Raw genomic sequence first — 20,290 nt, forward strand, 5'->3', positions numbered from 1 at the left:
GTGTAGCTTCACAACTGAGAGCGAGTGTCCTCCCTACTCCCCCCCTACTCCCCCCGTAAGCTTTTCTTTCCTCATCTGTGAAAGGCAGGCTGTGGGCTCTCTGATCTTGCAGGGCCCCTGTGTCGTGTGAAATACCCCGAGTCTGTCTTTTGAAGGCCCGATTTCCCTCGGCTCCAGGGAAGATGTAGTTCCCAGTGGAAGCCACCAGGGGGTACTGCAGCTTCACAGACCTGGCACCCCGTGTTCAGGGAGGGAGATTCCTGAGGCTGGGGTGGGGGGGAGGGTTGGCTGAGGTCCCAGGGGGTCCTCTGCTATCTCACAGACAGTGGGGGGACTGAGCTACCTGTCTCCTGAGTGCGCTTGCAGCAGAGCCACTCCCTGACCTTCCATGCTTTGAGGTCAGGCCCCCTCTGGAGGGTCTGAGCTGTGGGGGACCTTTGGCATCTCTTCAGTGTCCCAGTTGTCCCTACCCTCCAGGGGATAGGGACAGGCTTTGCCTGGCTCTCGTGCCGTCTTGAACATGTCTTCTGGGCATCTGTGTTTGTTCACACTCGGGTCCCCGTATGGGGAGTGTGGGGAGTGCTCTGTGGGTATGCCTTTGTCCCAGACAGGCTTTCAGCATTCATGGGACCCTCCTGTCCTGCCTCCCTGTGCTGAAGTAAATGAGATGGGCAGCCAAGCCTCGGGCACTAAGCAGGAGAGGCTCTCCCCGTGTGGAGTCACAGCTCTTGGTGACAGCAGTGGACAGGACTTGGGACGCACCACCTGTCACTGCGCTGGGAGACCTGGGGCAGGGGGTGGAGGGGTGCCCAGAGCAGCCACCTGCCTTGCCTGGCCCATCGTGTCTCACCCGCTGTGGTGTGGCGCAGCTCCCTCCTCCATCGCTCTCCTTTTCCTGCCCCACCTCCCTGCTTTTCTTCTCTTCCTCCATTGCTAGTCTACTCCCTTTTCCCTTCTCCAAGACCACTGCTCCTGCTCCCTCTCCCAGGCCAGTGTCGCCAGGCCCGGGAAGCCTCTCCTTGGACACCTGAGTGGGAGAAGCACGTTCTGCCCCGTCCGCCAAGGCTGTTCCCCTCTTACGGCACTGTGTTCCTTGCTCCTGGAGCCTTCAGAAGCTCCTGGTCCAGGTTGGCCTGCCCTGTCCCTTACCTTGTTACATTCCCCTTCTGGTGGCTCCAGCATGTTCACTAGCCAGTAGTTAAAGGGATTTCTCTCTAACTCCGTATTTAAAAAAAATAATCCAAATTTACAGAAGACTTGCAAGAATAATTTCCGTATACCCTTCACTCAGATTCCCCCATTGTTAACATCTTACCCAACATATACATGTATACTTACAGACATGCAGTTTTTTTCTAAACCATTTGATAGTAAGTTGTAGACATGATGCCCCTTTGCTGACTTTACATACTTAAGTGTATATTTCTTTTTTTTTTTAAGTTTGCTTATTTATTTTAGGCAGGGGTGGGGAAGAGCTAATGGGGGAGGGGCAGAGGGAGAGAGAGAGAAAACCTCAAGCAGGTTCCACACTCAGCACAGAGTCTGACGTGGAGCTCGATCCCATAACCCTGGGATCATGACCTGAGCTGAAACCAAGAGTCGGACACTTAACCAAATGAGCCACCCAGGTGCCCTTTCAGTGTATGTATATTTTTTAACATTTTAAAGTTTTTTAAATTTATTTTGAGAGAGAGTGGGGGAGGGGCAGAGAGAGGGAGAGAGAGAGAATTCCAAGCAGGGTCTGCTGTGTCAGCACGAAGCCTGATGTGGGGCTTGAACCCACAAACTATGAGATCACGACCTGAGCCGAAATCAAGAGCTGGATGCTCAACCGACTGAGCCACCCAGGTGCCCCTCAGTGTATATTTCTCAAGAATGGAGACATTCTCTTACAAAATCAAGGTACAATGACCATCAGAAAATTGGCATGGATACAATACTGTTATATAATTACAAACTTTAGACTTTCCATTCCCCACCCCCTGCCCAGTGTCCATGGTAGCAGAAGAAAACAAAATTATATTTTACAGTTCAGTATCCAGTCCAAGATCATGGACTGCATTTATTGTCATGCCTTGTTACTTTTATTCTGGAAAGTTCTCCAGACTTTATCTTTCATGACCTTAACATTTTTGAAGGAGATAGGCTATTTTGTAGAATACCTCTCAGTTTTGTCTAGTGTTTCCCCATGATTACATTCAGGTTCTGCATTTTTGACAGGAATGTCATACAAGTGCTGTTTTCTTTCTCAGTGAATCTTGGTGCTACTCTTGGACAAAGGATGGTTTCTTTACTTTTTTTTTTTTAACTTGATTTTTTTTGAGAGAGAAAGTGGTCACTCATGCGATAGTGCGGGAGGGGCAGAGAGTCTCTCAGGCAGGTCCTGAACAGTCAGGGGCTCGATCCCAACAACTGTGAGATCGTGACCTGAGCCAAAGTCCAGAGTCAGATGCTTAACCAACTGAGCCACCCAGGTGCCCCTTTACTTGTTATTCTATGTTCATATTTGGATCCAGTCCCCCTGCCCACTCTTCCTGGCATCCTCGTTTCCATCCCACCGGGGTCGGTCCCACACCTGCTCCCATTCCACTTCCCTCCACACCTTCTTTGGTTCATAATCTGTGTCCCCACAGGGTCTCCCCTTAAATTCTTGTTTCTGTGTAAGAGACATTTCTGATACTCAGATCATATCTAGATTTGTCAGGAAACCGTCAATCCTTTCCTGCCCTGCCCTCTTCCCAGGATTCTCCTTGACTAATTTATCACTCAGGCGCTTCTCTTACTCCTCGTCTTGTGGAGCAGACTTCCAAAATGGTGCCACTTTTCCTATTATGATCTTATAGTACGTAAATTTAATGATAATAACGGGGAGGAGGTAGAGGAATAGCCGAAGTGACTCAGGTATTCGCTGTGCAGTGTGGGCTGTGCCCAGGCTTTATCTCAGTGCATCCTGACCACAGCCCTGTGTGTCAGGTACTACTGTTGTTTTATAGATAAGGAAGAGGAGACACATGGAGGTCAAGTGCATGTCCAAGGCCACACTGCTGATAAGCAGAGGGAACTGGGAACTGAGATCGCACAGTAAAAGAAGAAGGAATAATTTTGGAAGGGGAGAGGTGGTAAAAAAAACTAGAAAAAAAAGCCTGCTGAGTCCAAGCACCAGGGTGCATTATTTAGTGATTTGTCAAGTCACCAGAGATGAGAGGGCTGGAGAGAGCAAAGGCTTGGTGGAAGATGTAGATTTGGGAGTCTTTAGCATGGAGGCCGTAGAGAAAGTCTTTGGAATCAGTAACTCACTGAGAAAGAAGTGTGGAGATGTTGAGTCAAGGGCTGGCTGTGTGGGCGTAATCACACGGAGGGAGCTAGGGAGGAGCTAGTGAAGGAGTAGTCCACACCTTCAGAGGCCCTTCTCTCTCCCTAAATGGACAGGTCCTGGGTTCAGGAGGCAGAAGGTGCTAGTCAAGAGTCCAGCAAACACACATTGCTCTCTTTTCTGCACTGGGCCAGGCACTGTGTTAGGTGCTGGGAACAAAGGGGTGAAGAAAATCCCCTTGCTTGGCAATCAGAGTTCGTGGTCTCGTAAATCCTGTATTATTCTTATTTGGGATGGCAGAGGAGTTGTTTTTAATGTCACTGGTGTATGAGACACATTTATCAAAACTGTCTCCAAAGTGTTGAATATCAGCGCCAGGAAGAACCTTAGAAATCAGATATGCCAGTATCCATTCGTCCCATGAAAAACCGAAGCCCAGAGAAGCCCAGGGACTGACCATTGCTCAGACAAATCAGTTGGTGGCTGACTCTTCTGGCTTCCAGGCCCCATCACCCACAGCATGATGGCTGTTATTGTCTAGTTTAGTTGAGGGAATTCTGTTGGGAGCCAGGCTGCCTTTGGAGGAATAGAGAACTCGACTTTTGGAAAGTCCACGTCAAATGAGTAGAGGGATCGTTTTGGTCAGCTTGCCCTCTTGGGAACTCCCCCAGCCCAGGGGGATTCTGCTGGAGTGCACCACCATCCACCGCATCCCCAGCATATTCTAGGCTTTCCTGAGCCTACTGACTATTTCAAGTGATTCTTGAGGGTTTCCAGGGCACTTGGCCTCTAGACTTCACCATTTCTGCTGAGGGCACGGCTGCCCCCACAGTCAGCCAGAGTGCCCCCTTCTTCCTGTTAGTTAGCCAGTGCACACAGGTTATCAAGTCTGCCTTGGGGCCAGCTCTTGAATCCGTTCTCTCGTCACTCTCAATGTCATTACCTGTGTTCATCTCTCCTGGAACAGGCAGCAAGCTCCCCAACTCTTTTCTCTGCTTTCATTCATCCCCTCTTTCATCAAATTCTTACACATTGCTGTCAGAGCAGTCTCCTGACCATAAAATTTCATGATGTAAGGGATTTTATATGTCCATTTCCCCAGAAGCCTTCTGACATGGTACTATATCATTTTCCTGTCAGGTGGCCATCTAGGCCATTTCAATAGGTTTTTATGCATTGCATTTCGATTTTAAACAGAGATGTTACAAAATGCTTACTTATATTGAACTAAAATATTTTTATTCTTTTATATACCTGTTTTATGGGCATAATTTCTTCTTGAGTCTCTCTAGAGGTGTTAATAAGACATTTTTATAAGTTCTCTTTTGTTTTCTGGATTAACTCTTCTCTCAGAAATGGGTTGCTTTTCTTTCTCTCCTTCATGCTTCGTCATGAGCCTGGCTTTCCTCTAATGTCCTGTGAATCTTGATCGTTTGTTCATATTTATAAAGGTTATACTAGACTGTTCAGTATTAGAGGCTGGTGTCTGGCTCCTCAGTGTTCTGTGGTCTCTGTTCCATGAGCACACCTCCCCCCTAAGTGCCATGACTGACTGTTTTGTGTGGGGAATAGGTAAGTTTCCCTGCAGACTGTGAGGAGTGGAAGATATCCAGTTACCAGTCTCTTTGACTCAAAAAGAGTATACTTAACAAAAGTGGGGTGGGTAGAATATTCTAATTGTTCAGTAAAAATTTTTTCTTTTTTTTTTCTTTTTTTTTTTAATTTTTTTAATGTTTTTTATTTATTTTTGAGACAGAGAGAGACAGAGCATGAACGGGGGAGGGGCAAAGAGAGAGGGAGACACAGAATCGGAAGCAGGATCCAGGCTCTGAGCCATCAGCCCAGAGCCCGACGCGGGGCTCGAACTCACGGACCACGAGATCGTGACCTGAGCCGAAGTTGGACGTTTAACCGACTGAGCCACCCAGGCGCCCCAGTAAAAAGTTTTTCTAATGTTTATTTATTTTTGAAGGAGAGAGAGAGTGCAGGCAGGGGGAGGGGCAGAGAGAGAGGGAGACACAAAATCTGAAGCAGGCTCCAGGCTCTGAGCTGTCAGCACAGAGCCCAGTGTGGGGCTCAAACCCATGAACTGTGAAATCATGACCTGAGCCCAAGTGGACGCTTAACTGACTGAGCCACCTGGGCACCCCTCTAATTATTTATTTAAATATCACAGTGGGCTTTCAAATATCACTAAGATCATTCAGCTAAAAAATCATAATTTTTCTTATAGGGAGTCGATTTTCCTTTTGTAGTAATTTTCAGAGCCCTGTGATTCCATGTCCTTATGTGAATGCTTGTTCTGTAGGCCTGCTGCACAGTTTCCCTTCAGAGATTTATTTTCATGACTTCCTCTTATGTTTTTTGATTCCCAGTCTTCCTTAGACTTCATGGAGAACTTCCTGAAATACTTCTCTCAGAATCCGTGGATTCTCAAACCTTTAAGTCTTTGCATATATGAAAATGTCTGTATGTTGTGATCACACTTCATTGATAGTTTAGTTGGGTATAAAATTCCAGGTTCAAAATAAACTTCCCTCAGAATTTGGGATGCATTTTCAATTTCCTTCCTGCAGTCTAGCGTTATGAATTAGAAGCTTGATGATAATTTGATAATCTCTTTATTGTTACTTTATGTGTTCTTCTTCTGAGAGCTTTTAGAATCTCGTCTTGTTCCTTAGAATTCTGAAATGTCATGAGAATAAAGCTAGGTGTGAGTCTCTTATCATTCACCTCAATTATATATACTTTCAATGTGAAGACTCCTGCTGCCAGGCCTGGGAAATTTCTTTGTTTGACTCTTTATGCTCTCTATTTTAAGGTTCTTGTCTGTTTGGAAATTGTATTAGATATTATACCTCCTGCACTGGTCATCTGTATCTTTTAACTTTTCTTTCTTGTCCTTTTACTTTTGCTTTGGAGACTTTTTCTTGTCATTTTCTTCCAACTACTCTGTTGAATTTTTACATTTCAAGAATTTAATTTCAGTTTCTACAAATTTTTTATTTTTTGGAGATTACTTGATTTTATTATTTGTTCTCATTTTGGGGATGCAATATCTTTGGGTCTCTCTGAGGTTCTAACTGGAATTTAAAAATTATCTTCAATTCCATGAATTTTCTTTGTTGTGTGTCCTTGCTGCTCCCATAGTTGTTTTGTCTCCTTAATTCTGTTGGGAAGAGACCCTCCCTCCACCACTATCTTTCCCTGTTGTTTGTCTTGGCTGAGGGGTTATCTGTTCGTTGGTCTCATCTGCTTTCCATGTTCCCAGAAATGTATCTAAATCTTTCAAAATTTAATCTGACAGTTGAAAAGCCATTCTCTGATTTGATAGACATTTTGGAGGAGGAGGCCCAGTTCACCACTTTAAACTATTACCACCTCTTTCATGTCTAAAGAGTATTTTAAAACGGTCTTAGATATTTTTTATTTGTAACAAAATGGCAGCCAATAAAAGCTGCTACCTAGAAATACCTTCCAGTGTTTTAAAGGAATTTTTAACAGAACTGGCTCATGATTTTTATATGTCATTACCCTGAAGGGGCCTAGGCTTCACTGAAAAGCCAGAACAAGTCCTGCCATCCAGGAAGCCTCCTAAGTTCTGCACTTCAAGATGTGATTCCCAGGAATAGCAGCGAGGGTATAAAAAGTCCCACTGTCACTGCCAACAGCGACCCTGTCAGTTCTGGGAGGCTCTGGGCTCAGCCGCTGGACTCTCTCGAGCTCTACTGGCATCTTTTTTATTTCCCAGCCAAGGCCTACATCTCAGCAAAAGAGCACAGTTTAGGAACAATGGCCATGATCTCTGCATTTCATCTTTTCCTGTGATCAGAGGGTTCTCAGACGTCATTCAATGGTTTTACCAAGAGGACCCCCATAACAACCCATTAGTAAAGAGATTTAAAGGGAAACTTTTTTTCTTTAACAAAGTTTTAATTTAATTTAATTTAATTTAATTTAATTTAATTTAATTTAATTTAAGAGAGAGGGAGGGAGGGGCAGAGAGAGGGAGAGAGAGAATCCCCAAGCAGTCTCTCTGCTGCCAGCACAGAGCTCCATGCAGGGTTCTAACTCATGAACCACGAGATCATGACCTGAGCCAGAACCAAAAGTTAGATGCTTAACTGACTGAGCCACCCAAGTGCCCCTTTTTAAAAAAATTAAAAAAATAAAAAAATAAAGTTTATTTATTTTGATGGGGGAGGGAACCTTTTCTAATAGGTTGTCTGAGTCTTTTCTAATGGGTTGTCTGAAATCTGCAGACAAGGAAACAAACCCATTATAAGAATGATAGAGAAGATGTTAACTTCTTGTCGTGGACTGTTAACGAGAGCTATCTCCAAGGGGTGCGATCATACAAGCTATCTTTCTACTGTTCACATTCTTGTATTCATAGAATTTTAGTGGCAGATTTGTGTCATTTGTGTTATCATGAAGGAAACAGGGACCAGCTTGGCCCTTGTCTCCTCCACAGTCTGCCCCCCCGAACCCCCACCATCCAGCCTTGTTCCCCACTCCTTTCCAATATGACCGGTAGTCCAACTCCCCACTGTCCCCCTGTGGGTCTCATGGTTCCTTTCTGTCATCTGCTCAGCGAACACTGAACACCTCAGTGATGGATGATGAAACTAGCGAATGAGGTTTCTGTCTCTGTCCACAGACTACGTCTTTCCAGACTTGACGGAGAAGGCGGGTCCCATAGAAGACACCAGCCAGGGCCAGGAGGTGCCGAGCCCGCCCTCACCCTTGCCCAAGATGAACCTGGTGGAGCCACCCTGGCATATGGCTCCTGGAGAAGAGGAGGAGGACGAGGAGGACGAGGAGGAGGAGGAGGAGGAAAGGGAGAAGGAGGAGGCAGAGAAGGAAGAGGAAGAGGAAGAAGAGGAGGAGCTGCTGCCTGTGAACGGATCCCAAGAAGAAGCCCAAACTCAGGGCCATGGCTTTTCTCCCACCAGCGGCAGCCAGGTGCCAGGGGTTGCCAAGCACAGGCACGAAGAATCTGGGGAACAGGCCTCCTCGGGTGTGGAGGTGGGCAGCAGCATGGAGCCCAGCCTGTCACCGTCCGCAGTCACCCCGAGCACAGTGACCCCGGGGGGGCAGGACTTCGTCAGCCAGGAGACGGGGGGCACGACGCTGCCGGCCACGGGGCATGGAGTGGAGTTTGAGGCTCCTCAGGAGGCAAGCGAGGAGGCCACCGTGGGAGCAGCAGGGTTGGCTGGCAAGCAAGCGGAGGTGCCGTCCTTAGCCTCGTTCCCTCAGACAGAAGCTCCCAGTGGGGCCGAGACCCCAGCCGAAGACCCCCTTTACCCTGGAGCCTCCGCCTCTCTCCCGCTGGCTCCCCGAGACGCGGAACTGACACCTGCCTCTGCCACCTTGGGGCAAGAAGACCTCAGCCAGCAGCCCCAGGAAGGACAGGCCACCGAAGCCCAGTCCAGAATACCCTGGGATTCTACTCAGGTAAAGTGAGGGCACTCGAGGGCCACGCGGCTGCACCTTTCTCTGAGGAGCCTGGTCATCCCCAGGTGCACAGGGGGGATGGGAGGGTGTGCCAGGCTGAGGTGGGCGGCCCCTCTCTGGCGGGACTTTTGGGATGCGCACCCACACTTCCATGCAAAGGTAAAAAGCCTTGGGAGAGCTCAGCTCCCTCGGCCTGGCCTTGTTCAGTGCTACCGCTGGCCTTTCCCACTGCCTGACCTGTGCCCTCCACCCCCTCTCCGCACCCACCCCTGCTCTCCTCACCTCACCCGGCCCCAGCCCACACACCCAGGCCGGCTCCCTCCACTAGGCGGAAGGGGAGGGAGTCCCACTGTGTCAGGCCGTGCATCAGGCCTGCAGGCCTGTTTCCTGTTGGGCCGACAGAACACTAAACCCCTACGGGGTTGCCATCGAGAGCCTGTGGCTCTGGCAAGCCCTGTGCTGTCAGGCCCCTCCTCTCGCTGAAGACATCCTCCGTGGGGTCCCTGGACACATCTGGGCTTGTGAGTCTTGGGCCGGTGTCTGGGCACAGCACCTTGCAGAGGCTGTCAGCTCCCTCCAAGCTGCCGCAAACCTGTGCCTGGCCTTCACCTTCCAGCATCTCAAAGAGTTTCTCTGGATGCCTTTCCTCGTGCCTTTGTAACCGTCACCCTTCTTTCTGTTTCCTTGCGCAGGTGATCTGCAAAGACTGGAGCAATCTGGCCGGGAAAAACTACATCATTCTGAACATGACAGAGAACATAGACTGTGTGAGTGCCGAGCTAGGCGGGGGCCGCAAGGAAGGATGGAGGCGGGCGGGCGCACGGGGGATGGGAGGGGGGCTTAGCCCGTCAGTCACGGGGGCCAGCCTAATCCAGGGGGTGAACCAGCACCCACCCATGTCTAAAAGAGGAGCGCCTGTATATTTTTAAGTTTCTAGAGGCTCTTTTATTCTTGCCCTACTCCGTTTTTAATTTCAGGGGGTTGTTTTGTTCACATGTGCAATGCCATATCTCCTGGAGGATATTGGAACTGTTTTTAAAAAGTTGCTTTCCTTATTTGTTACTGTTGGCCTTGGTTTTCTCACATGCATTTGCTCCTCAGATGCCTGGTAGGTTTGTTCAGAGCTATTTAAGGAGGGCCATCAAAAAGCCGGTTGGAAGCTTTGAGCTTAGGATTGGGGTTTGTTAACTGTGGTTTCTCAGGAGGGTGGACTGGCTGGGCCATTTTATGAGACGATTTCTAATGTCAACATTTTTAGGTCCTTCCTCTTTGGGCAATTAGATTCTTTGAAAAAGGGACATCGGTCCTACTGGGAGCATAAAGGGCTGGTTGCCAGTGTTCTGAGAGCCAGGGTGGGGAGAGGGGTGGGTGTCTCGCTGTCAGAACACATGTACATAGATAAATTCATTTACCCACCCTGCTTTGCAGTGTGAGCCCCCTCCCTCAGTTGTGCCCTGTGACCTCTGGGTCAGAGAGCCTCTGTTTTACCCCTCTTTGAAGAATCAATTCCCAGTCTTCTGCCAGGGAGTGGGGACATTTGTCAGCTGTGCAGTGTTGGGGAGAGGAATTAGGGATCCAGCCACTTCTTAAACAGACTTTCAAACAGTTTTCCTATTTTTAGAATCACGTTCATCCCCTCTTCCAAAGGTAACCAGCACTGCCTATTTGAGAACGTTTTAGTTGGGAGTTTGACAGTAGAAGTGTGACTGCTTCTCAGCTGGTCCCATTTTGGCTTAGGATTCAGCTCTTTGGGGCCTGCTAGACCAGGAGAATGTAGCTCCTCCGTAGGCCTCCGGGGCCAGACGCTCACGCTCTTGTCTCCTTTTCAGTTTTGTTTTGTTCTTGTCTTTGTGGGTTGTTTTTTTCTTTTTAATGTTTATTTATTTTCGAGAGAGAGAGAGAGAGAGAGAGAGAGAGAGAGAGAGAGACAGAGCGTGAGCGGGGAAGGAACAGAGAGAGAGAGGGAGACACAGAGTCGGAAGCAGGCCTCAGGCTCTTAGCTGTCAGCACAGAGCCTGACGCGGGGCTCAAACTCACGGACTGTGAGATCATGACCTGAGCCGAAGTCAGACATTTAACCAACTGAGGCACCCAGGCGCCCCTTGTCATTGTGGTTTTTGACCTTTACTATCATTTAGTGGATTTAGGGGAGAAGGTAAAGTGTATGCGACACGTGTGTTTATTAATTCAAGAGTGATCCATGAGGTTTTCTTTTTTCCGTTATAAGTAATGAACAAGTGGATTTTTAACACTGTTGATGTGTTTTGAGCTGTTGCAGTGGTGATTCTTACTGATGCCTGTCCCTGGCCATTGAGAGCCTCTTTGAGGTGGCTTCTTTTTGACCAACCTGTTAGTGTTTGATAGTTTCCTGGTTTTCTGGTATAATACAATGTGCCAGGCTCATCTCGTACTTTCCCTCCCTAGACATGAAATCAGCTTTTCTCTAAGCCCTCATTTGTTTTTTGAAATACGGTACTTAGAGACCACAGTATGGGTACTTGAGGCCATTAAATTTTGTGTGTGCATATTTGAATAATAAAGTCTAAAGATAATGTCTCTCCTCTTTCCAAACAACACATACATATATAAAAATGCTTCCTTTTTTTTTTTTCAATATTTTTAAAGTTTTATTTATTTATTTTGAGAGAGACCGAGACAGCACAAGTGGGGAAGGGGCAGAGAGAGAGAGAATCCCAAGCAGACTCTGCTCTGTCTGCGCAGAAACTGATGCAGGGCTCGAACTCATGAAGCTGCAAGGTCATGACTTGAGCCGAAACCAAGAGTCGAATGCTTCACCGACTGAGCCACCTAGACTCCCCTATAAAAATGCTTTCATTCTGCTTTCCCTGTTTTTGCCTTGTTAGTCTTTCTCATTTAATATTTGATCTCCACCTAATTAGCCATTCATATTTTTTATGATGTGTTTTTTTCTAAGATTTTATTTTATTTTTTTAAGTCTGTTTATTTAGAGAGAGAGAGAGAGAGAGAGAGAGAGAGAGAGAGAGAGAGAGATTCCCAAGCAGGCTCCAACCTGTCAGCATGGAGCCCTACGCAGGGCTCAAACTCACGAACTGTGAGATCACGACCTGAGCCGAAACCAAGAGTCGAATGCTTCACCGACTGAGCCACCCAGGCACCCCAGTGATGGATATTTTTATTGTGGTAAAAAAAAAAATCTAACATAAAATTTATCATCTTAACCATTTTTAGGGTACCGCGGTGTTAAGCATGTTACCACTGTTGTGAAACAGATCTCCAGAGTGTTTCATCTCGCAAAACTAAACTCTGTCCCCGTTAACCACTCTCCCAGACCCCCAGCAACCACCACCCTACTTTCTGTCTCTAAGAAATTGGCTAAGTGTGTCTTATAAGTGGAATCATACGGTACTTGTCCTTCTGTGACTGGCTTGTTTCTCTCAGCAGAATGTTCTCAAGGTCGATTCATGTTGTAGCCTGTGTCAGAATTTCCTTCCTTTCTGAGTCTGAATAACATTCCATGGTATGTATAGACCACGTTTGGTTTATCCGTTCATCTGCCAGTGGATATTTGGGTAGCTCCCCCATCTTGGCTACTGTGAATAATGCCGCTGTGAACACGAGTATACAAATATCTCTTTGAGACCCTGTTTTCAATGATTTGGGATATATATATATATATATATATATATATACATACACACACACACACACACACACACACACACACAGAAATGGAATTGCTGGATCATATGGTGACTCTGTTTTTGATTTCTTAAGAAACCTTGGTACTATCTTCCATAGTGACTGAACCATTTTACGTTCCCACCAGCAGTGGACAAATGTTCCAGTTTCTCCACATCATCACCAACACTTGTTTTCTGTTTTTTTTTTTTTAAGTGTATTTATTTTGAGAGAGAGGGAGAGAGAGAGAGAGAGAGAGAGAGAGAGAGAGAGAACAAGAATGGGAGAGGGGCAGAGAGAGAGAGCACAGAGCACAGAGCCTGACGCAGGGTTCAAACTCATCAACCGTGAGATCATGACCTGAGCCGAAACCAAGAGTTGGATGCTCAACTGACTGAGCATCTGATGCTCAACTGACTGAGACCTTCCCTGTTTTCTGTTTCTTTCTTTCTTTCTTTTTATTTTTTTGAATAGGGGCCATCCTTTTTTAAATTTTTTAACTGTTTATTCATTTTTGAGAGAGAGAAAGACAGAGCACAAGCAGGGGAGGAGCAGAGACAGGGGGAGACACAGAATCTGAAGTAGGCTCCAGGCTCCACACTGTCAGCACAGAGCCTGACACAGGGTTCAAACTCACCAACTGTGAGATCATGACCTGAGCCGAAGTCAGATGCTTTACCGACTGAGCCACCCAGGTGCCCCTCAATAGTGGCCATCCTAATGGGTATGAGGTAGAATTTCATTATGGGTTTGATATTCATTTCTGACGATTACTGTTATTGAGCATTAGTCACTATTATTAACAGTGCTTGTTTGCTTTATCAATATATTTATTCGTTTCTTTGCTTGCACGTCTTTTCACATCCCCATTCCTTTCTTCTGAATTTAACCACCTTCTTCCTGAAATACACCCGTTAGCAGCTCTTTCTGCAAGGACATATCTCTATCAGCCTTCATTAGTGTGAGGAACGTCTTTAATTTTCTCCTGTTCTTTTTTTGTAGCTTTTTATTTTGAGATAACCTCAGAAGACCTATACAAAGAAATCCCATGTATCTTTCAGCCAGATTCACCAACTCTTAACATTTTTTCAAACCATTTGAGAGTAAGTTGATGGCATTGTTGCCTTTTGTCCTTCCCTCTCAATACCTGAGTATGTGTGTCTTCAGAGCAAGGCTGGTCCTTCAGCTCACCACAGCACAACTATCAAAATCGGGGTGTTAACACTGACTGATGCACAAGTATAATTTGTAGACCTTTCTTAGATTTCACCAGGGGTGCAGGGTCTCACCTGGAACAAGGCATTGCATTTAGTTTTGATGTTTTAGTCTTTAATCTGGAACGAAATGTCAAGGGTTCAATGAAAAGTAATTGGAGTCATGCATGTAAAAATGATGGAGCTCTGCAGAGAACACATCCTGAGAAAAAGATAGGGAGGAAAGTGCTGACAGCCTCTCAGAGAAAGTCTTGCAAGGTAAAGCTTCAGTGTCAGGAATTTGATCCGCAAGATTGCGAAATAAGCAGCGCAGACGTACAGCTTCTTTTACGTGACCTACAGTATCACAGATGGTCCACGCAGAGGCAACTAGAAAGGAGCCTGTGGAGAAAAATCCAAGAGAGGAGCAGAAGGATGAAGTAGTAAACCGAGAGGTACGGTCTTTGGGTTCTGGAAGGCAAAAGAAAATCCTCGGTAGTGGTGCAGGGAACTGACCTGTTGCTCTGCACAACAGAAAGAAGCCTCGAGGCACCAGGACGAGAGGTGTTCGGGGGGTGGTACCAACCATCCTTCAGTGAGGGCCCTTGAAGAGCTCTTCAGCACAAAGGACTGGATCACGAAGGCCTAGAGACAGAAACGGCTGGAGAGGAGTTGATTCTGCGTCTGAGGCCCCTGAGTTGCTGAGTGCACACCACGGACGTACTTACTAGATGTTTCAGGCTGTCTTGTACTCTCTCTGCCCTACCCTGGAATTGGCCCTTTCTTCAGGGAGCCCTGGTTCCTCTTGAAGAGGAAAGGTATTCAGAAACAAGATCTGGGCTCCCAGTGTGCTCATGGCTACTGGGGTATCATTGCTTCTTGGCCTTTTTAGAGGCCCTGAGAGAGAATTATCTGTATTTTTTCTCTGTAGACACAGATACACATACATAATACATGTACACATGTACATATGTGTTTACTTCTGTATTCACACATATTTACAGTGATAACTTCGATTGCTTACCGTCCCAATGTTCCAGTTCTAATCCAGGACCACTGGCTCTTCCCAGCCTTCTTCTGTTCCACAGAAGTATCTTCCTTCACCGACGGAAACCTCACTCCCAACATCCCCAATGTACGTACTCATTTCTTCAGTTCTAGAATACACAAGCAGTTGCAGGATTTTTAACCCACGCTGATGCAAAAGCAAACCTGCTGATAAGTAAACTTCAGTGTCTGCTTGCAAGTTTCTTTTGTCTTTGGATGATTCCGAAATTAATTTAGTTTTTTTCCCCCTTTTGGTGTAGTTATGCATTTGAAATATGATTAGGTTTCTTTGTTTCTGTTTGTATTCCATTTTGGATCCCCCATCCTTGTTGATTTAATTGTATTTTTGAGTATGTAAAGCATTAGTGTGGTTCTAAACATCTAAGTGACACAAAAATGTATGCTTAGAGAAACCCCCTCTCCCCCATTACCTCTTGCCTTCATTCCCACCCACTCCTTCTAGGTAACCAATCTCATTAGTTTCTGGTTATCCTTCCTCGGCTTCTTTTTATAGAAATAAACAGATAGATGTAGAATTTTTTCCATTTTTTCTTGCAGGGAAGGTAGCAGAGTATTTATATTTTTATTAGCTTGATAGGGCTGTCATAACAGAGTACTACACTGGATGGCTTAAACACATAAATTTATTCCTTCACTATTCTGGAGGCTGGAAGTCCAAGATTAAGGTGCTGGCAGGATTGGTTTCTCCTGAAGTCTCTCTACTTGGCTAGCAGATGGCCGTCTTCTCCCTGTGTTTTTACACAGTTTTTCCTCTGGGTGTGTCTGTGTCCTCAATCTCCTCCTCTTGTAAAGTCACTATCGGATTGGATAGGGCCACCCTAATGACCTCATTTTAAACTTAATTACCTCTGGAAACACCCTGTCTCCAAACACAGTCACATTCTGAGGTACCGGGCGTTAGGACTTCAACATATGAATTTGTTGAGGGGGGGACGGTGGACACAACTCAATCTATAACATTATTTTTTTGCATTTTACTTTTCTTGCTTAACAGTATATTCTGGAAACCACTTTATGTTAGCCCACGGAGATTATTCTCAATCATTTTATTTTTACAACTGAATAATACTCCGTTATGTATATGTATTATAGATTATTCATTAAATTTCCCTTGTGTGGGCATTTGGGTGGTTTCCAGTATTCTGCAATTACTTACAAGGCTGCATTGACTAACCTTGTATGTATTTTTGTGCTGTTGGGATGTATCTTCAGAGTAAATTCCCAGAAGTGAGATTGCATATGCAGTTTGATACATATTACCAATTTCCCATTTCTCTCTCATTCTTGTTACAAGTTTATTGGGCCTTATTTTTCTGTCTACTACGTCTCTTAACACTTTCATGGTTTCTCTCTTTAAAATATCTCTGATGCATTCTTCTTTTTCCATTTTATTTATTTTGGAGAGAGTGAGAGCATGGCTGGGGAGAGGGACAGAGGGGGAGAGAGAGAGAATCCCAAGCTGGCTCCGTGTTTAGTGCAGAGCCCAGTGCGGGGCTCCATCCCATGACCTGAGCTGAAATCAAGAGTGAGACACCCAACCGACTTAGCCACCCTGGTGCCCCTCCCTGATGCATTCTGAGTGATTTCCTAGCTCTATCTTCCAAATTAATAACTCTCTTCCAGCAGTGTCTAATCTTCTGTTTGATCCATCCATTGAATCTTTAATATAGATAACTGTTTTGTATGTTAAGAATTTCTCCTTGGTTCCAAATCCCTCCCTTTGTTCTTCATTTTGTTCCCTTCTTTCATTATGGCTTCTGTTCCTTCATTTTCTGAATTGTTGTAAGTATATTAATTTTATGATTTCTTTCCTTTTGTTTTAGTAACACGGCATCCTGGGATGTCGGTTCTGCTTGTGGCTTTGTATTTTACTCCCTTTCTGGGTCACCATTTATTATTGTGATCTCCTCTTCAACCCTGGGTTGTGAAAGAGTTCCAACAAAACGGTTTCAGGGAGACTGTGGGAGTTCCAGGGGCCCTGGGTCAGCTTTCATCTTAGTTCTTGGCTTGGATCTGTATAACACAAAGAACTTCACATTTGGACTCCACACCCTGGTGAAGTACAAGCCTGGGTTTTTTTTTTAATGTTTTTTATTTATTTTTGAGAGAGACAGTGCATGAGCAAGTGAGGGGAGGGGCAGAAAGAGAGGGAGAGAGAGAATCTCAAGCAGGTTCCGCACTGTCATTGCAGAGCCTGACATGGGGTTGCATCTCACGAATGGTGACATCATGACCTGAGCCAAAGTCAAGAGTTGGAGGCTTAACCGACAGCCTCCTTGGCGTCTCAAGCCTGAGTGTTTAAGTGACCTTGGATGACCTTTTTCCCTTACTCATGGACACGGGCAGATACCCTGTACAGTTCCTCCAACTTGGGAATGTTTCTGAGTCCCCATTTCACCAAAAGGGTTGCTCTTTGGGGACTTTGGACTCCATCCTGGTGCTCTGCTCTAGTTCTTCATCTCACATGCGCCAAGAGCACGTGGACATTGAAAGCCAAGTGTCCAGGTCCCGGGTCCTCTATCTGGGCCCCAGACCCCTAGGAGTTGATGCTGTGGCTTCCGCACCTGCTCACTCTTCTGGCTTTGAGTGCCCTCTGTTTCTGCCGTGGTTTTTTCCAGTATCTCTCCATGTTTGTAGCAAGGTGGGAGAGCAGGACGTTCATCCGTTCTGACTGCTGTGTTGCCACAAGTCAAAATGATCTGATGGCCAGGGCATGTGTCCCTTTCTGTTTGCCATAAGGACCATACCAGTCATTTGGAGTTGCATATGGCTTTAGGGCATTGGAAATGGGTGCTTGGATGGTAGCAGAGGATCTGGAGTCCCTACTGTGGGAGAAACGGTGTGACGTACAGGAAGCACCATCCACACAGGAGTCAGCAGGGAAGATAGCTTACACCCACATGTGTATTGCCCTTAAGAAAAGCTCTAATGCCTTACAGTATACATCCAGAAAAGTGCACAGATCATAAGTGTGCAGCTTGTTGGATTGTCACAAAGGGACCACGCTCACATAAACACCGCCCACATCAAGACACAGAACATGATCAGCACTGCCAGAGCCCTTTTCATTCCCCCTTCCAGACGCTGTTCCCTCAAGGGGAACCGTTTTCTTGACTTGTAACCGTATACTGGTTTTGCATGCTTTTGAACTGTATATAAACAGAGTTATTCAGTTATTTTGTTTCTGGCTTTTTGCATTTTTGCAAAAACGTTTTGTTTTTGAGATTCATCCAGATTGCATGTAGGGAAGTTTGTTCCTTCGTGATTCTGTATAGTGTCCCATTGATGTATGTGTTCTAATGTTGCTGGGCCTTTGAGTAATTTCCAGCTTTGGGCTCTTGGGAATGTGCTGCTGTGGCTGCTCTTGGACACATATTTTGGGGAGCATTATGGACACAGTTCTCATGGTGGCATGGCAGGGGCACGGTGTGTATATATCCACCTTGAACAGAAGCTGTCCAACAGCCTCCCACAGCGTTTGTACCCAGTTATACTGCCCCTAGCAGTATGTGCCAGGTCTGGTTCTTCCTTGTCTCTCTCAACCTTGGCATTGTCTTCATTTTAGGCATTTCTCAAAGTTTGTAGGGTGCTGGTGTCACTTTGTGGTTTTAATTTGCATTTCCCTGATGAGTCACGAACTTGAGCACCTTTTCATATGCGTTTCGGCTGATTGCATCCGATTGGGTTATCTTGACGTTTTCAAATTAATTTCTCTGAATTATTTATATAACCTGGATGTGAGATCTCTGTGAAGTGTGTGTGTATATACGAGACATATATCTCATAAATATCTGTTACTATTCTGTGGGTTGCCTTTTTCCTCTCTTTTTTTATTAATTTTTTTTAATGTTTATTTTTTGAGAGACAGAGTGTGAGCAGGGGAGAGACAAAGAGAGAGGAAGACAGACACAGAATCTGTGCTGAGCTGTCAGCACAGAGCCTGACGCAGAGCTCAAACTCACGAACCGTGAGATCATGACCTGAGCCGAAACCAGTCGCTTAACTGACTGAGCCACCCAGGCGCTCCACCTTTTTTCTCTCTTAATAGTACCTTCTGATAAACGGAAGTGTTTTTTTTTTTTTAATTTTTTTAATGTTTAGTTATTTTTGAGAAAGGGACAGAGCGCGGGCAGGGGAGGGGCAGAGAGAAGGGGAGACACAGAATGCAAAGCAAGCTCCAGGCTCTGAGCTGTCAACACAGAGCGTGACGCGGGCTCGAACCCACGAGCTGCAAGATCATGACCTGCGCCACAGTCGGAAACTTAACCGATTGAGCCATCCAGGCGCCCATGGGAGCTCTTAATTTTTAAAAATTTGACCATAAGGGACGCCTGGGTGGCTCAGTCGGTTAAGCGTCCAACTTTGACTCAGGTCACCATCTCGCGGTCCGTGAGTTCGAGCCCCGCGTTGGGGTCTGGGCTGACGGCTCGGAGCCTGGGGCCTGCTGCGGATTCTGTGTCTCCCTCTCTCTCTGCCCCTCCCCCGTTCATGCTCTGTCTCTCTTTGTCTCAAAAAAAAAAAAAAAATTGATCATAAAATAGTCCAACTTACCAATTTTCTCCTTCATGGTTAGTGTTTTCAGGTCCATTTTAGAAATCTTTGCCTCCTTGGAGGTAACAAAGATAGCTTTCTAGGCTTACTTGTAAAAGCTTTAGATCTGAAATCCATCTGGAATTCACTGTAGTGTGAAGTATGAGTCAGGGAATTTTTTTCTTGATACTGGGCTATCCAATTGTCCTGGCACCTGTGACAGAATAAGTACTTTCCTTTTAATCCTAACATTAAATCCATCATGTTAGGACCAATACTCATGTTTTCAGTTGGGGAGGCTGAGGCTCAGAGAGGTTTAGTATTTTGCTAAAGGTCCCAGAGCTGGTGAATGGCAGAACCAGGATTTGAACCCAGATTTGTTTGATTCCAGATTCAGGGCTTTCTCTCTAAGCCAGTGACACTCAGTGCCTATCTACAAAATAAGTGGCACGAAATATATAGCCATCAGATGTTACCAGGACATCGCAGGTCTGTGAGCTTAAGCCAGGCAGACACCTGGACGCAGAAAATGTGGGACGTGCACATGTCGGGGATCATAGGCCTGTGGCAGGGGTAGGCATTGCCCTGGTAGGAGTGTGTTCCTTTTGTAAGCAGGGAGGCTGCTGGGTTCAGTGCATGCTTGCGACTGAGGCAGATGCAGGCGTGTACCCCATCCCCCCACGCGTGTGCACATGAACATGAGGACGGTAAGACCTGCTTGGGGAACAGGGCTTTCCCAGCAGCTCATGGCTAGCTCCGGATACCAGTTTTCTGCCAAGTTCGGAACTTTGGCTTTCACTTGGCTTTCTGTTAGGCTGGTGAGTGCCAGGGCTTGGGCTTCCACCTGCCATTCGCCATGGTCACAAGGAACTCCAGTCCCCTTGGTGGCCTGTAGGGTAGGACGATGACCTGGGAGACTCACTAGCTTGGGCTCTCACGGAAAGGCGATAGGAGCATCAGGGCCCCGTGGGAGTGGTGTGACGAGACGCCCGGCTCCAAGCTCTAAGGCAGGGCACTGGAGAGAGAGCGGAACAGCTGGGAATACGGAAGCCAGGTGCAGCAGCCTGTG

The 20,290-nt window shown here is 46.3% G+C and overlaps 1 protein-coding gene and 1 long non-coding RNA gene across 2 annotated transcripts in view; one reads left to right on the plus strand and one right to left on the minus strand.

The window, feature by feature from the left end:
• The window catches only part of PODXL2 (podocalyxin like 2), a 40,474-nt gene that overhangs the window by 14,994 nt on the left and 5,190 nt on the right, over nucleotides 1-20,290 (plus strand). Inside the window, exons 3-4 of the mRNA XM_058725780.1 lie at nucleotides 7,974-8,770; nucleotides 9,463-9,537. Coding sequence (XP_058581763.1) covers nucleotides 7,974-8,770; nucleotides 9,463-9,537 — 872 coding nt within the window. The remainder of the gene's footprint in view (nucleotides 1-7,973; nucleotides 8,771-9,462; nucleotides 9,538-20,290) is intronic.
• Nucleotides 14,337-19,354, minus strand: LOC131509728 (uncharacterized). The gene is made up of 3 exons (XR_009260672.1): nucleotides 19,243-19,354; nucleotides 14,648-14,780; nucleotides 14,337-14,425 (listed from the first exon to the last, which is right to left on the minus strand). It is a non-coding gene; the product is annotated as an uncharacterized LOC131509728 (long non-coding RNA).

The sequence above is a fragment of the Neofelis nebulosa genome, chromosome 4 (assembly GCF_028018385.1).
Source record: "Neofelis nebulosa isolate mNeoNeb1 chromosome 4, mNeoNeb1.pri, whole genome shotgun sequence".
In the NCBI taxonomy this organism is placed as follows: Eukaryota; Metazoa; Chordata; class Mammalia; order Carnivora; family Felidae; genus Neofelis; species Neofelis nebulosa.